At 38.9% G+C, this 18,592-nt stretch overlaps 1 protein-coding gene across 1 annotated transcript; it reads left to right on the top strand.

Annotated features, from left to right (window-relative positions):
- The first annotated feature begins 957 nt into the window (after window positions 1-957).
- On the top strand, window positions 958-17,410 carry dusp22b (dual specificity phosphatase 22b). The gene is made up of 7 exons (XM_083542952.1): window positions 958-1,207; window positions 3,808-3,841; window positions 3,929-4,011; window positions 9,233-9,282; window positions 11,893-11,967; window positions 15,416-15,587; window positions 17,098-17,410. The coding sequence occupies exons 1-7, from the start codon at window positions 1,187-1,189 to the stop codon at window positions 17,224-17,226; spliced, it is 564 nt and encodes a 187-aa protein (XP_083399078.1). The 5' UTR covers window positions 958-1,186; the 3' UTR covers window positions 17,227-17,410.
- The last annotated feature ends 1,182 nt before the right edge of the window (window positions 17,411-18,592 follow it).

The raw sequence follows: 18,592 nt of genomic DNA, 5'->3' as shown, positions 1-18,592 counted from the left end.
GGAACAACCTCCTTCCGTCAGTTAGAGCATTGAAGATGGGTCGAGGCTGGGTCTTCCAACATGACAATGACCCGAAGCACACAGCCAGGATAACCAAGGAGTGGCTCTGTAAGAAGCATATCAAGGTTCTGGCGTGGCCTAGCCAGTCTCCAGACCTAAACCTAATAGAGAATCTTTGGAGGGAGCTCAAACTCCGTGTTTCTCAGCGACAGGCCAGAAACCTGACTGATCTAGAGAAGATCTGTGTGGAGGAGTGGTCCAAAATCCCTCCTGCAGTGTGTGCAAACCTGGTAAAAAACTACAGGAAACGTTTGACCTCTGTAATTGCAAACAAAGGCTACTGTACCAAATATTAACATTGACTTTCTCAGGTGTTCAAATACTTATTTGCAGCTGTATCATACAAATAAATAGTTAAAAAAATCATACATTGTGATTTCTGGATTTTTTTTTTTAGATTATGTCTCTCACAGTGGACAAGCACCTACGATGACAATTTCAGACCCCTCCATGAATTCTAAGTGGGAGAACTTGCAAAATAGCAGGGTGTTCAAATACTTATTTTCCTCACTGTATATATATATATATATATATATATATATATATATATATATATATATATATATATATATATATATATATATATATATATATATATAGTGGTCCCCCAGGTTACGTTCTAAGACCGATGCGAGTTCTGAAAATCCGCAAATCTTGGACGCAATTCTTTGACTGTAATTCATTTTTTTTTTTTATTGTAATTGCTTATTTGTTGTCTATAAATGTTTATGTTCAGTCTTTTTTTCCCCCATGACCCTAATAAGGACTCGAGTTAAGACTTGGACGCTGATCTGGGATCAGATCCCGAATCCTTTTTTTTTACATCCTGAGCCCATAGCCGAGACGCAGAGCTGATCTCAGGCCAGTGTGATTTTTGACTCCAGGGCGCCGCCTAGCGGTTCACGGGAGAACTGCGTTTCCCAGCAGACTGTGCGATCTTTTCAGGATTTCCGACTTTGTTTAACAGCAGCAGGAGTAACAGAAGCCGGGCTTAACTCCTGCCTAATGTAGTTTAATACTGGAGTCGGAAAGAGTGTGTGTAAGTGAGTGAGTAAGTGTGTGTGAGTGTGTTAGTGTGTGTTCAACCTGGAGTAGAAGAGGCGCATGATACATTCAGGATACTGACATGGGCAACGGGGTTAATAAGGTAAGCACTGTATAGTATATATTATATTATTGTCTATTATATATTACCAGTGCAAAGCCTAGGAAAGTCTCTTTCTCTTTTTATATATATATATATATATATATATATATATATATATATATATATATATATATATATATATATATATATATATATTTTTTATTTTTATTTTTTTTTTTATATTTTTCCATATTTCTAACCAAATGTCAAAAATTCAGTCATGCGTTCAGTCATAATCTGACATTTAATTTACAAAAAAAGTATTACAAACCCAGAGCCACCCCCCCACCCCCGTGTGTGCTCTATCTGTGTGTGTGTGTGTGTGTGTGTGTGTGTGTGTGTGTGTGTGTATATGTGTGTGTTTGGTTTTGTGTGTGTGTGTGTGTGTGTGTGTGTGTGTGTGTGTGTGTGTAGGAGGATACACTCCCACATGAAACCGCTTGGGACAGGAAAACTGATGAAAAAGATGATTCAAAGATAAAATTCACCGCTGCTGCTCAGATCATTTCTAAATCAAATGAAAAAAAAAAAAAAAAAAAAGAAACATCTGCACTTTTCATTTCAGATCTTTTACAGAGAATCTGATAAACAAATGTCAGCTTGTTTAGACCCCAAAGTCTGCTGCTGTTTGTCGTCTTAATGGGGAGAGACACAATGTCATTTGTGAAATCAGACACTGTATGGACAAAAGTTTGAGGACACACATTCAGTCCCCGTTTCCTGTTATAATAAGCTCCGTTCTTCTGGGTAGATGTTCCACTAGATTTTGTAGAGATTTGTGATCTCCACCGGGGTGCCGCCAGCATTCCAATTCATTCCGAAGGTATTCACTAGGGTTGGAGCTCTATAGCAGGAGATCTTCAACTCCAACTCAGGGATCTCCTAGTTCTAGTGATTGGACAATTTCATGCTCCTACATCTAAATATGTTCTGTACAATTCTATGCCTCCAGGTTTGTGGGAACAGTTTGGGGAACAACCACATCTATTAGTATCTGTGTCACTAAACTCATCTCTGGACACTGAACATGTTTAATAAATGACATAAGAAAAAAGTGAGGACATTTGATGGCTTTTATCACAATTAAATTTGTGTAATAAACAAACAAAAAAAAGCCATTGTAAAATATTAAATAAAAGTTGATATGTTCATGTTGGATGTTTGTCCATATGTCCACAAACCCTCATCATCACTTCTGAAGGTATTGCTGTACAGGCTGTTTGACGTGTACACTTGTAAAAAAAAAGGTACCAAGCTGTAAAATATTTGGAGTTTAAGGGCAGTTAGTGTAAAAGCTAGGATGTTAGTGGATTTGTTGGTGAGTTTGTTGAAGTGTTTGTTGGTGGGATTGTTGGTGTGTGTTGGATCGTTTGTTAGTGGGTTTGTTGGTGAGTTTGTTGAAGTGTTTGTTGGTGGGATTGTTGGTGTGTGTTGGATCGTTTGTTAGTGGGTTTGTTGGTGGGATTGTTGAGGCGTTTGTTGGTGGGATTGTTGGTGTGTGTTGGATCGTTTGTTAGTGGGTTTTTGGTGAGTTTGTTGAAGTGTTTGTTGGTGGGATTGTTGGTGTGTGTTGGATCGTTTGTTAGTGGGTTTGTTGGTGGGATTGTTGAGGCGTTTGTTGGTGGGATTGTTGGTGTGTGTTGGATCGTTTGTTAGTGGGTTTGTTGGTGAGTTTGTTGAGGCGTTTGTTGGTGGGATTGTTGGTGTATGTTGCATCGTTTGTTAGGGGTTTTGTTGAGGTGTTTGTTGGTGGGATTGTTGGTGTGTGTTGGATCGTTTGTTAGTGGGTTTGTTGGTGAGCTTGTTGAAGTGTTTGTTGGTGGGATTGTTGAGGCGTTTGTTGGTGGGATTGTTGGATAATATTTCCGAATCATTTATTGGTGAAAAGTTTGATAGAGTGTTTGTTGGTGGGTTTGTTAAACCATTTGTTGGTGGGATTGTTGGTGGGTTTGTTGGTGCATTTGATGGTAAGTTTGTTGGCGCATTTGTTGGCTGTGTTTCTTGGAGCTGGATCGTGTGTTGGAGCATTTATTGTGTTTTTGTTAGAGCATTTCCTGGAGCTCTTGTTTCCACTGGGATCTTGGCAAATGTCTCATCATAGATGGCAGCTCATCATCTGAAGCTTAATCCCAGCAAAACTGAGTTGCTTTTCATCCCAGCTGATTTTTCTCCATGTCAAGATGACTTATGATCTCTATCTACAACTATCTGATTTCACCTTTGGTCACCAAACCCAACCTTGGGGGTAACCCTGGACAATCAACTGTCTATTTCCATTCACATTTTTAATCTAACACAATCATATCAATTTCTAATATACAACATCGGAAGACATGCTTCAAGACTCTTTTCTGTTCTGGCACCTAGGGGTTGGTACCAGGGTTCGAACTCAGTACTTAAATAATTACTCCAAAAAGATCTTTTGAGGTATTTTTTACTCAACAGAGAATTTTAGACTGGTGGTATCAATCGTTTGTGTCAAAATGAACCAGTACAGTATGTGTATTGTTGATTGAGACTTCATTGTAGGTCGCGCCGGACCAGGTCATCTTCCGAATACCGTTAATGTAAACGTTTTGTTTTTTGTCCCCCATCTGCAGGTGCTGCCTGGCCTTTATTTGGGCAATTTTAAAGGTAATAACAACAAAAATCGAATAAATAAAAAAATGTCCAATGAGCGACGAGTCACTGAAGGCACCATCTTTGTTCTATTTTCTGCAGATGCCAGAGACAGAGAGCAGCTGGCCAGAAACAACATCACGCACATCCTGTCCATTCACGACACTGCAGCACCCATCTTACAAGTAACATACATACAATTTACACACACTACACACACATACACACAGTTCCCCCGTCCTAGTCCTTACATAACAAATTACCCATAACATACTTTCATAGTAACATACTGAGTCATTTGTTTCCCCTCATAATCTTATAAACAGGGTTGGTCGATATGAAAAGTCCTACGCATTTTGGAAAGAAATGCCACGTTCTAGCCGCCATACTTCGTCTTTTTGCCGAGTACAGGAATTACCGAACCACAAGTCAGAATACGTGAGCCACACCAGGGTTAAGATTCTCTGATCTGATTGGCAGGTTGATTGTATTCCGTTCATTCGGTGGGACGAGCAGACACCACATTCCATCTAACAGATCTGAACAACACAAACAAACGTTATTTAACAAATGGAAACGTGTTATTATTGATATGGTGCTTTTCAGGACATGGAAGGAGTCTCCAGGGTCAGCACTTTGTATCATCCTGTAATTTTCTATATTGATTGGAACAAATCATAGATATATTTGAACAGTTGCTCATTTGCACTAAATCGTAAGACGATTAGACCATTTCCACCTGACGCTTATTAACTGTGTGCAGGAAATGAAGCTGCTTGAAATGAACCCCGCTCGTAACTTGTTAATGTATGGAGATTTCTCTCCATGGAGACAAATATTTCATTAGTTACATGGCCCTGAGAAACTGATACCAAAAAAAGGATTTCTGTTTCCATTTTATCCCCCTAACTGAGTCCTGTAGAGTGTGTACAGTGTGTAGTGTGTGTAGTGTGTGTAGTGTGTGTAGAGTGTGTATCTCAGCTTGCTATCTCCCATGACAGGCGTAATATTCAGACAGGCATCTCGTGTTGCACAGTGGCATTTTGTCCTCGGTAGACACAGACACGGACGTCTAGTCTAGAATTTCATAATAAATGCATAATCAGTACATCTTTACATATAATGGCATGACTCGTAAACCATGATTGATTTATTGAAACCACATGCTTGACAACTTGCCAAATAAAAGGGCATTATTTACTCATCCGTCGTTCACATGAAAAGTTGGGCGCCATGTACAGGATTTTGCGGTAATGGGCTTTGGGGGGGCGTTTCTACTCTTGAAATGAAGCATTGAAAGAATGAGATTCAGTATTTGCACCATTCTATCCTTTCTATCAAGAACTCATTTAAATGTCATTTATATGAAGATCAAATGAAGTAGTGATGAGTCAGGAGACAGATAGAAGAACTAACTTTTATTGCTGTAAATATCACTACTACTTTTTCAAATAAAGACCAGTATAATTGTGTGGGTGGACTAAACTATGGTGATTGATTTTTGGGTACAATTGTGATAAATGTCTGGGCATTGGGAGCAATTATGACCAGTGAGGGACCAGAACGGTGTTGAATGGTGATCAGTGATTGGTTATTGAAAATAATGGTGATTAGTTTTTGGTCATTGGGAACAATTGTGATTAGTGATTGGTCATTTGTAATAATGGTGATCAGTGATTGGTCATTGGGAATAATGGTGGCTAGTGATTAGTCATTTTTGAATAATGGTGATCAGTGATTGGTCATTGGGAATAATGGTGGCTAGTGACTGGTCATTTGGAATGATGGTCATCAGTTGGATTATTGGTGGCAAGGGATTGGTTATTGAGAACAATGGTGGTCAGTAATTGGTCAGTGGAAACAATGATGATCAGTGATTGGTCATTGGGAATAATAGTGACCAGTGATTGGTCAGTTGGAACAAATGTGATTAGCGATGTAGATCAGACCAATGTAGATCAGTTGAAGGTTATTGTAACCAATAGTGATCAGTGATTGGTTATTAGGAACTGTGCTGATCATTCAGGCTTTACACACTGCTGATGAATCACGTGAACTATCATTTGTGATGTGAGTTGAAGAGTATAGAACAGTTGCAAACTGGCTGCCTAAAATGTCAGTGTGAGTATGTTGAGCAAAATACAGCAAATCCACAAGAACCATAGCAAAGAAATTAGACATCACGTTGTTCACAAGTGAACATGTAGAGCTTACACTGTGACTAATACATACAAAATGAAATTTTACCCTCATTGGTTTATGGCTTGTCGGCCATTGTGCAGATTTCTCACTCGGTCTTGTGTGTGTGTGTGTGTGTGTGTGTGTGTGTGTGTGTGTTCTTTTAATACGGCATAAAACAACTTGTGAAAGTGGAGATACACGAGGTAAATTATGACTCCAGTAAAAGTAAAAGTGTCCCTTTAAACTTTCACTTGAGTAAAAATACAAATGTATTTGCCTTCAAATGTACTTAAATATCCAAAGTACTTAGACTTTTACAAAGCTCTCGCTACACTATTAACACAATTAAACAACACATTTTTTTTATTCGCTTATAAATAAAAAGTAATTTCTGATTTCAAAAAATGGGGTTGAGCAAAAAGTGAGATATTTGACTTTGAAATGTAGTGAAGTTAAAGCAAAAATCTCCCCAAAAGGAAATACTTGAGTTAAGTACAGATACGTAAAAAGCTACTTTAGCGAAGTAACGAATTACATTGACGTCATTACTGTCCTCCATTGCAAAACACGTTTAAATATTTAGCAAATCTGGAGAAAATCTGTCCAGTTGGCATCGCTGAGGAAGAGCAGGTTGTTGTAAAAGAAATCTTGTTTCACTTTATGTAATGCGCAATAACAGGATAGAAGTCATGACCCATTACAGAGGGCAAAACTGAAGCTGATACACCATATAGACAAAAGTTTGTGGATTGTTATGTTTCTTTTTTTTTCAACATTCCACATTTATTCCCCATTTACTGTTATAATAAGCTCCACTTTTCCTTTTCTGGGAAGATGTTTCACCAGATTTTGGTGTTCAGCTACAAAGTCTGGTACTGATGTACTGTAGGTGAGGTGAGGATGCATGAAAAACTCATCCCAAAGCTGTTCTATAGCAGGAGATCTTCCACTCCCACCCATGTTCATGAGCTGGCTTTGTGTGCAAGTACATTCATGCTGAAACAAGTTTGGATCTCCTTGTTAAGGTGAAGGGAAACTTTCATGCTACATCATACAACTGTGTGCCTCCAGTTTTCTAGTAACCGTTTGGAAAAGATGTGTGGAACAGTCAGGTGTCCTAATTTTTGAAGCTAATCTAAACTTGTAATCATTCAGAAATGTACCTTTACAATTTAGATCACCAGTAAGGGGCGCTACACCTCTTAGACTCGACTCTAAAACTCTGCCTGCTCATGCCAAATATACGTTCTCAAATCATTTTTTTAGTGGCTCCAGGACAAACCGTATCAGCAGCAGCGGCACCAGCAGCAGCAGAACTTCCTGGTCAACTGAAATTACAGACTTAGTGAAAAGCACAGGTAGTGTTAGGGATAAGTATGTCTCCTGTAGAGATTCCTGTACCTCAAGAGCTTAGAATATATAACTAGGGTTGCAAAATTCTGGGAATTCCCACTTCACATGGGAATTAATAGGAATATATATGAAAATCAATGGGAATGAATAGGAATAAACCGGGAATTTACTAAATATTTCAGGAAAGCTTATAACAGCGAACTTAATAATATCTTGCTTCAAACAACCAGATTTAATGCAATTCCAGTTGAATTTCTACCTGCACATTCATCAATCACATGCACGCTTACTGCAGGGTTACTGAGGCCATGCGGCCTACATGCACCGTTCCTTCCTCCTTAACATAACAGATCATTTCTTGCATTTCTTGGTGAGTGTTTAAGTAAATTATGTCAATATTACATACATTTGTGTTTAAAACTTCCTTTTTCTGTGTGTAAACAATGTCAAAAATGCTATTTTTTTAATACTTTTTATTAGTTTCCATGAATGTCCACATATGACCCAGTTTACATGCATTTCCCCAAGTTTCTAATTTATTCCCATAAAATTTCAATAAATTCCTTGTAAGTTTCCAACTTGGAGTATTTTCCACATTTCCAAAAGTTCTGTTGGAAAGTTTCCGGAAATTTACCAGAAATGTTTTCCCTTTTGCAGCGTTTAATATATATATATATATATATATATATATATATATATATATATATATATATATATATATATATATATATATATATATATATATATAAAAGGTTGATTTAAAAAGTAGGACCAGGACTTATTATTTAGCATGCGATCTTGAGCCACACGACACTGAAAATATAAACGGATAAAGAAAAAACGAACGTAATGGTCTAAGAGTAATAAAACACAGTGGGAAGGGATTTTATTGGGAAATTACCACATTAAAGATACAAATGAAGCCGCTACCGCTACGACACGATACAACCCCCCCACCCCCATTACGATGCGGTGCCGACTGATAAAAAACATGATGCCCTGTCATTCAATATAGTATATAGCTATTATTCCTTTTGTTCAGACAGACAGCTAATCATCAGCTTACTTAAGTGCCTTATGCCTTCTAACGCATGGCCCCTTCACAAACACGCCATTGTAGTGCAACAAAAAAAAGAAAGGAGAAAAAAAAGATCAAATAAAACCAGTTGTGTCTCCAGGAAGATGCAGCTCTACCTCTGCCATGTTAATCTAATCTATTAAATCTAATCTATGTGACTCTCAGGACACGCCTCGGTCGCCGTAGTGTTGCGATACGTCATATTCTGCTGAGAGAACGGATAAAAAACGAGGAGAAATCGACCTACATACCAAATACTGTGCACAAATTATCGGTCACTTTTTAAACAATAAATGTGTAGTGCATCTACTATTCATATGCAAATATGTTCAAAATGATACATAGCGATTGGCAGCTCGTATCCCATGCTTTACGTCGTTAAGTCGTATGCCGATGCACTGATACGAATCGTTCGCTAAGCCTTGTGTGTGCAGCGGAGACACGAATCTGCTTGTTGGATGAAAGGCTGAACTTCTGTGCCATTATGTAACCAAGTGTTGCTTCCCCCGTGTTGGAGATGCGTTCCCAACATGTAGAGCGTCTCTCTCTCTCGTAGAACACATGAATTAAACATGAACGACACGTTTCTCTGTGGAGCAGCAGAATGCGTGTGATGGGAATATGACGAGTGGGCAGGCGAGTGGAAGCTGATTAGTATGTGGCGTTTATGTTCATCGCAAAAAAAAAAAGAACACCAAAAATCATACAACATTCTTATGAGAGCTTCATGATCGTGTGTGTGTGTGTGTGTGTGTGTGTGTGTGTGTGTGTGTGTGTGTTCCTCCCTGTATTAGGAGATGACCTATCTCTGCATCCCGGCTGCTGATCTTCCCACGCAGGACCTGTGAGTACCGAACACATCACATGGGACTATGATGTGGGTCCAAAATAAATGAAATAAATAAATATCTCGCTATCATCCTGTCTTCTGCCAGTTCTGGTTACTCTGGCAACCATTAAGGGGGGGGGGGGGGGGTGTTGGTATAAACCTACACACTCACACACGTAAAAAATTCTATAAAATTACCTAACACATAACAAGAGTAAATATGCTAGGATTAGATAATATGAACCCAACCAGGTACTTAGAAAACACACACACACACACACACACACACACACACACACACACACACCACTTCCTCTTGTGGCTCTCAGAGTTCAGGAAGGAAGTTGTGAGTGTGTGCTGCTGCCTGCCTGGTCCCTGCTGCGCCTATATTTATAAGCGTGAACCCTGCGGAACCCTGTGGAGCCCTAAACACACCCCAGTACGAAACCCACTCCGTCCAACAACAGTACACACACTGCATTTTCTCAGCATGAGCCTGTCAGGACACACACACACACACACACACACACACACACACACACACACACACACACACACTCACATAAGCAGCCCCTGCTCTATGACAGCTTATCTATATACTATATATACATAGCTGATATACTATATATGTGTGTGTGTGTGTGTGTGTGTGTGTGTGTGTGTGTATATATATATACATTTTGGACCCTGGGAGGTCGGCGATGGAATTAGGATTTTATATAGTTATAATAACAAAACATCTATCGTCCAATTAATTGATTCTAACTGGTAATGATGTCAAAATCCCCTTTTAACTTTATCCCCTTTCATCCGCTCACTCCCTCGATATGTTGAATTGTCAGGATTTTCTCCTTTTAAGAGAAATTCTTAAGGCTGGACATGAAATGCTAAAGAATCTGTAGCGCTAGCGTTAGCCGCTAACCAAGAAGTGGATAGCGGTTAACGCTAGTGCCACGGATTCTTTAGGATCAGAGCGCAGGGTCTGCCGTGATACGGCGCCCCCGGACCACAGAGGCTTAAGAGCCTTGTTCAAGGTCTTAAGAGTGTCAGCTTGACGATACGGGGGCTTAAACCCCCAACCTTCTGATCAGTAACCCAGCGCCTTAACCACTGAGCCCCCACTCCCCCAATGTTTTCAAATTTAATAACAATAATAATAATAATAATAATAATAATATTAATAAAAAATGTGCTTAAAGTGCGTGGCGGAGATGAAACAAACTTGTGGTCCGCCACTTAATACGCTCCTGAGGGAACTCAGATTTGATCTAGGTTCCACACATAAAAATATGTACATATGTGCACTGAACCACAAGCCGTGTATCGAAATATTACTAATATTACTGAAATATTTCAGTACGAATACGACGTACCATTTCATCCTAACACTTCTGTATTTCTGAGAGCACAGACACACTGTGTATAAAATAAATACAGGAAAAAAAAGCGTTTTTTCCATTCAGACAGTTTTGTACTACAAACACCAACCACAGCTTTAAGTCATCAGTACTTCTTAGTGACTGTGATATAAGTATAAGGTTATAATCCAATTATAATCCATTACAAATCGCTCTGCTTCACGTCAGGCCACTGTTCACCTCCTAAAGTCGTGTAACCCTGAACCTACCCCTGGAACATCACCTTATTTATAAATATATATGACGACGAGGGGCGACACAGTGGTATACCATTTCTGCCTTTTAGCTCCAGGGTCATGTTAGTGTTTGACCCTGAGCTCAGATTACCGTCTGCATGAAGTTGCTCATGTTCTCAGGTTCCTCGACATGTATGGAGTCTAAATCCTGGGTTCATATATTGTTCTTTCCTTAACGTACAATATAGTGTTATTATTTTGTACTTTTCTCTCCCCAACTTATCATCTGCCAGTCTTCAATCTGTACCACATGACGCTGCTATCTGCCCCCTTCTGCATACACAAGCACTCAGTGATTGACAAGAGTGACAGATTATGCCCCTCCCACTTGGTTATTGGCCCAAAACTCTCCGGTATGAATCCCGAATTCGACTAGATGGCGTAATTAGTGCTTTCCGATCATCTAGCTGAGGTAAAGCCGACAGAAACAACTCCTCAACTCCGTCTGAAACCTGAGGAGGGTCTCACACGTTAGCAGGAAACACAACAGTACTTCATCCGACGTGTAAATGAGGAAAAGAAAAACATATAAAACTTATTTTTGAACGACAAAGATTTATTCAACGCCCTCTTAAAGCCCCCCCCCCCTCATATTCGAAGCCCCGCCCCCTTTTCCCTATTGTCACTATACATCATATTCTCTCCAGGAATAAATCTTCCAGGTGTCCCAGGATGAACCTGGAAATCCTGCCTGATGCAAATACGTATAGATGATTATCTCTTTTGCTCACACACACACACACACACACACACACAAACACACACACACACACACACACACACACACACACACACACACACACACACACACACACACTTCGTCTCTCTAATTCTCTCTCTCTCTCTCTCTCTCTCTCTCTCTCTCTCTCTCTCTCTGACTGTATCTCTTTTTTTTTTCTTTCTCACACATTATGTGTGTGTGTGTGTGTGTGTGTGTGTGTGTGTGTGTGTGTGTGTGTGTGTGAACTCAGGAAGAAGCATTTCAAGCAGAGCATCATGTTTATGCATGAGTGCAGGCTGAAAGGAGAAGGATGTCTGGTCCACTGGTAAGTGTGTAAGACCTCGATTACTTTTTAATACATCATGTATCCAGTTTCTCACTCACTCACACACACACACACACACACACACAAACTTACTCTAAGAGGCAGCGGTGTGATTACGGTGGGTGAATCGTTCACCACCGACGCCTCCCAAATCTGGTGAGTTTGTGTTTCTCAGAAACGTCGCCCTCTTCACCGACTCTAAACTAACACGTGTGTGCCATGTGTCATTACAGGAACAAGGGCTTTCGAAAAGTTCACTAAAGAGAAATAGTTGGCGATTTTTTAAAAAAGATTACGCCGTGGGAGGAACTTCGGCTACGCAAAGGCCCAAACTCATCTACAATGTTTTTTTTACACTCGGAACAACAACACGTGGATTCGAGTAAATCCACGAAACGTCTGAAACAAACATCACAACATACACAATATAGCAAAAGTATTGGGACACCTGACTTTTCCAGCCAGATGTGGTTCTCCCCCCAAAAATTCATTTTTTCATTCATTCATTCTCTCCCGCTTATCCGTAATTCGGGTCGCGGGGGCAGCAGTCTAAGCAGGCCCCTGCCTTTGACTGCTGCCCAATCCTCATAGCACCGTCCCTCACGGTCCCTCCCGCAGGTGGTGAGCCCACGGGAAGGCGGCCCCACGTCACTCCGACATCACGGACCTTGATATTTCCCTCGTAAGGGACCCCCGGAGCATAGAGGGTTAAGGGCCTTGCTCAAGGGCCCAAGAGTGGCAGCCTGGCGATACCGGGTCTTCAGAAATGTTCACTTCACCTGAACGTGGAGACACAAACCTGTTCTATTGCTTGGGTTGAAGTGAAAGATCTCCTGCTATAGAGCTCCAACCCTATTGAACACCTCTGGGATGAATTTTTAATGCTCCAGCACCCCAGGCCTCCTCACCTTTACCTACATCAGTACTAATACCTTTGTCCCCGAAAAATCTAGTGGAACATCTTCCCAGAAGGATGGAGCTTATTATAACAGCAAATCTGGACCAAACGTGGAATGTTGCATTGAAAAAGCACATAATCTTATACCAACGTTTTGTCTCGCACTGTTTGAAAACTTTTGAATTCGGAATAACAATCCTTTATTAGGGCTTATAATTCAGAATTATATATATAATATAATATAATATAATAAATAAAACCTGTAATCTTAAAAAAAAAAAAGAATGAAAACAATTAAATAAATAAATAATAAAAAATTATAAGTAAATATTTGCAATTAAATAAAATGTAGTTTAGTACCATAAGATGATATATGATATGAAACTACTGTGTATGATATAAAATAATGATATATGACACAATATTTTATTATATATGATACTGTGATGTTTATCGTATCACATATCGTATAGTTTCATATCGCATCATCTAATGCTTATTAAATCTTTGCTGAATTTGCAAAAATTTCACATATAATATCATATGATATAAAAATATTATATAATATGAAACTATATGATAAGATACAATACGATATGATACTGGTATGATACTATATACTTGATACCCTATGATATTATACGATACTATATGATATGATACTAAAAGATATATGATGTTAAACTATATTATATAATATAATGTGATATTTTTTATATATAATGATATCGGTATGAAACCCGATGATGATTTTACTTAACAGTAACAGCAACACGAATACAAAATGGCTTCCTATGAAAGTAACAGCTTAAACACGCACCTGATCAGAGCCTTTTGGAAATCACCTCATTTCCAGTAATACATTAATGGGGCTACATTTATTTAAAGAAATCCCGAGTTTGTGAATCGATTTTTGTAACTTTTTAATAAAACTAATAAAATTGTATATAACAATTCAATTGAATAGAATTGAGGCTACTTGTAACAAATGTGTACAATGATCGATTTGTGTGTTTAATATATCTATATAAATAAAATAAATATATATCTTTATTAATAAAATCTGGTAGACTAAAAATTCAAGGATAAAATTTTTTATCTTTAACAGTAAAACTTTTTTTAATGATGAATTCATGCCTGTAAAAGTAAAAAAAAAAAAACCTACAGCAATTTATATACAGTATTTTTTGAATATTTGAATAGATTTTTGGATATTGTTTTTACAACCTGTGAGAAAATATTACGCACCTTTATCGCACGACTGATCGCTCACCCACATGGTTGTCATTTTTTATGTGATTTATGTGTAGATTTTATTATCGCATGTGCAGAAAATAAGAGGGGGTTGACGATGGTTTGTCCCAAAGCATAAAAGGTTTTTGTCACAGACTCCACATATGACCATCACTTCAAAAATTATAAGTAAATAGATTTTCTGGAACAAAACAAAACAAAAAAAGTGTTGCTACAGTTACCTGATTCGGACAACTGAAAAAATCACTAAATGGACAAAGAACATTACAAAACGTCCCCATTTTTTAGTATCTTATTATATATACCACAGTAATATAAACACATAGACTACGAATATACATTTAAAATTCCTAAAATGATCCCTATATAGAATTCCACACCAAATTCTACCTGTTCAAATCTAATGATCGTCATTGTAAATGACTATCAGGTGTGACCATTGATTGGTTGGAATGAAAACCTGCACCCACACTGGCCCTTTCTGGAAACGATTGGAGACCCCTGTGTTACATGATTAACTGAATACTTCCCCATACTGATCAGCATTCTTTAAGACTCCTAGGCCATGTCTAGACTTACAATGGGGGTCATCACAACTCATCTCCATCCCTTAGAGGTGTGCTTCAGGTTTCAGGTTCTGTAGTATAAAACATAGCCCTGGGTTGCATTCCAAATTCGCATTTTAAATTTATGATGCGGGAAAAAAAAAACTTATATTGACACTATATTTAAATAAATCTATTTCTGTGAAGCTGCTTTGGGACAGGATCCATTGTTTAAAGTGCTGTAGGAATACAATAGAATTGAAAAATGAACCCAAAAGTTCAAAAAACACGGAATTAATTAGACGCTGTTTAATACGATTTTGAGAGTTTCCTAGCAGTGGTACGAATAATCAGACGTAGCTTGCGATGTCACGCCCCTACAGACGAAGCTTGCGATGTCACGCCCCTACAACAAGGTCAAAACGACCGATATGGAAATGACACACAAACACACACATTTTAATGCAAATTGACCGTTTGGACTTTATTGCTGTGGGCGTGGCTTCGCTTGCTATGTTTGATTAGTAGGTCACGAGACCGTGATGGAAGATTCGAAGATGAGTGAATCGTGATTACACGAGATGATCGTATCTTATTCACAGGGGATAATAAAAAAGGCGCACAAGACACTTATTTATTTTGTCACACAAATTTGCTCTGAGCTCGTTCCCAGGAGTGACGGAAACCGAGCGATTTGAAACCATTAGAGTGAAAGTGTTGTACGCTTTTCTGTTTTCCTCCTGTCGTACAGTCTGGCGGGTGTGTCGCGCAGTGTTACGCTGGTCGTGGCTTACATCATGACAGTGACGAGTCTGGGCTGGCAGGAGGCGCTGGCAGCGGTCAGGGCGGCACGGCCCTGCGCCACGCCTAACCCCGGCTTTCAGAAACAGCTGCAGGAGTTTCAGAGCACGCAGGCGGAAGAGGTCTGTCACATACACACACCCACACCATGGTGAAGTGTCACATTCGATAGTGAGTCACAGGCTTACAGGTGTTCTGAGGGAAGAAACTGAAACGTCTGCTTTCAAGCATCAGTTATCTTATCTTCATTTCCATAAATCTAACCAACACTCTGACCTTCTTAGACTTCAAGGAATCTCTGAGTGTTTCAGAACAAGCGGGGAATATTCATTATTTTCTAATCTGAACTTTCAATTCAGATTGAGATCTTAGTAAATTATTTGCTGATTCGAAGATCTGATTGGGTTTTTTTTTTTATAGTCCACCGATCCATCTATCCACCCATCCAAACATTCTTCTATTTGTCCATCCATACAGCCATCCATCCATCCATCCATCCATCCATCCATCCATCCATCCATCCATCTATCCATCCATCCATCCATCCATCCTTTTCCATCCCATCATCCATCCATCTGTCCAATTCCTTTCATTAGTCTATCTGTTCATTCATCCATGTCTATATATCCTTTCATCAACCAACCTTTTGTCCATCCATTCATTAAACCAATCCATCCATCCACCCATCCACCTATCCATCCATCTATTCATCCATCCATCCATCCATTTGTCTATACATTCCCCTATCCTCTACCTTAACCCAGCCAGCCAATCATTGTTTTGTCCATCCATCCATCCATCCATCCATCCATCCATCCATCCATCCATCCATCCATTCATCCATCCATCCATCCATCCATCCATCCAATCATTTCTCTATCCTCTGGCCTAACCCATCCATCCACTGATTTTGTCGATTTATCCATCCTTTTACATCCCACCATCTATCCACTTATCTGTCCAATTCCTTTTATTAGTCTATCTGTTCATTCATCCATATGTCTATATATCCTTTTATCAACCAACCTTTTGTCCATCCATTCATTAAACCAATTTTCCATCCATCCATCCATCCATCCATCCATCCATCCATCCATCCATCCATCCATCCATCCATCCATCCATCCATCCATCCATCCATCCATCCATCCATCCATCCACTCATAATGCTTTAGAAAGCTGCAGTAATGTTATTTATCATTCCTTACTCACTAACCCCCACATTTCAATCCAAATGTCACTGGTTTATTGTAACACAACCCACACCTGCTGAATCCTCTATTCTGATTGGGCTGAAGGTTGCTGATTTATTTTCTGTAACAGCATATTTCTATTCAATCACTCGTCTTTTTGGATCGAACACTCACAGGGATGTAACTGTTGATGACTGGGGACATTTTCTGTAACATGTTAAATCACGATTTGCTTGAGACATAAGTGAGAACATGTTTAATTGTAACTATAAATGGATAAAAACTTTTATGATGAATATACTTTGCAGCGTGTGTCTAATTGCTGTGAGGAATAAAATGCTTAAGGATATTGACTCTGGAAGGCAGCATATGTATAAAAAATTAAAAATAAAAAAGTATATAAAACATAAATAATTCTTGAATTTAAAACCGTTTTCAGTTTAGGGATTGGCTGAGGAGCGAGTATAAAGATTGTCCCTTTGACGACGAGGAACACGTACGCAACCTGCTCGCTCAGGCCTCCAGGAAGAGCGCAGGAACCGAGGGCAACCCCAGGGTGAACATGTGAAGGTCCAGCGAGATACGCCTTCTCCACGGCGATCACTGTGCTGCTTAAGCGAGATCTTCTCGCTGTTTTTGTCTGCTCTTTATACATCCTGGCCTACAACTGTTCTTTAACTTATTGCCTTTTTTTGTAAATAAACATTGCTGATGTTTTTACCTGAATAAAAAGAACTCATGTTGGAACCTGGCATGATGATTATTCCTCTACATTAATCTGTACTCTTCAATCTTCATCCACGAGCTTATTAAAGGGACTCACGTGGAGAATATGAACATGGATATATAAGGATTACATTTATTTTAGCAGATGCCATGTACAGATGTGCATCTGAAGATGTACAGATGTGCTTTGATGTCTCTAGCAGTACATACTTTTTGATACACAGTCTTTTGAATGTGAATTCACCCTATACAGATCAAAAGTATTTGGACACGACTTTTCCACCCACATGTTAATGCCCCTGGATGCTGTAGCATGAAATTCTCCCTTCACTTAAACTTGGAGACCCAAACCTCCATCATAACAAGCTGGAACAATGAAGATCTGCTTTCCATGGGTTGGAGTGGAAGATCTCCTGTTATAGAGCTCTGACTTTAAAACCTATTGGGATGAATTGGAACGCTGACTGAACCCCAGGCCTCCATAAGATCTAGTGGAACATCTTCACAGATGAGTGGAGCTTATTAATTATTATATATATTATATATTAGAGCTGCTTTTTCTTCAGCTGGACCTGAGGGCTTTGACCTGAGTATCCCCAGTATCAAGCTTTGTTACTCGTTTAATTCTTTACTATATAAATAAAACAAACAATATAACCCCAAGATTCTCCTTAGAGTGTGTGGGATTAGGTGTCCTAATACTTTTGGCCACAAAGTGTTTATAATAATAATAGTTATAATAATAATAATAGGTTTTGATTAGATTTTACAGCCCTAATTTAAATGGCATCCCTTTTTTACAGCGGATATAAAAAGTGTTGAAACGACAGAACCTTCCGAACCCTCAAAGTGAAATTGGAACCGATTAAAAAAGACAAACAAAAAAAAGCAGAAACATTGTAGGAAAAAAAGAAAAACGCAAAAAATAATAATATGATGTTAAAAAAAAAACAAAAAAAAGATATCATAACCCGGTTGCATAAGTATGTACACCCTTGGATGTGGGTGTGTTCGGAACATTTCAGGTCTTGTTCAAAAGTGATTCTTAGACTATTTAATTATTGCATTAACAAATAGAGAAAAGGGGATTAACACAGTGATGTCGCCCAGAACATGACGTCCCTGTAAGATGTATTAAAGTGTGAGAGTAAAACTCACTGTGGAAGCTGCTAAGAGATCTACAGCAATATGTAGGAAGCTGAATACTG

Source organism: Silurus aristotelis, assembly GCF_946808225.1.
Source record: "Silurus aristotelis genome assembly, chromosome: 5".
Taxonomy (NCBI): Eukaryota; Metazoa; Chordata; class Actinopteri; order Siluriformes; family Siluridae; genus Silurus; species Silurus aristotelis.
Note: the sequence above shows the minus strand (reverse complement) of the source record. Positions and strands in the feature narration are given on the sequence as shown.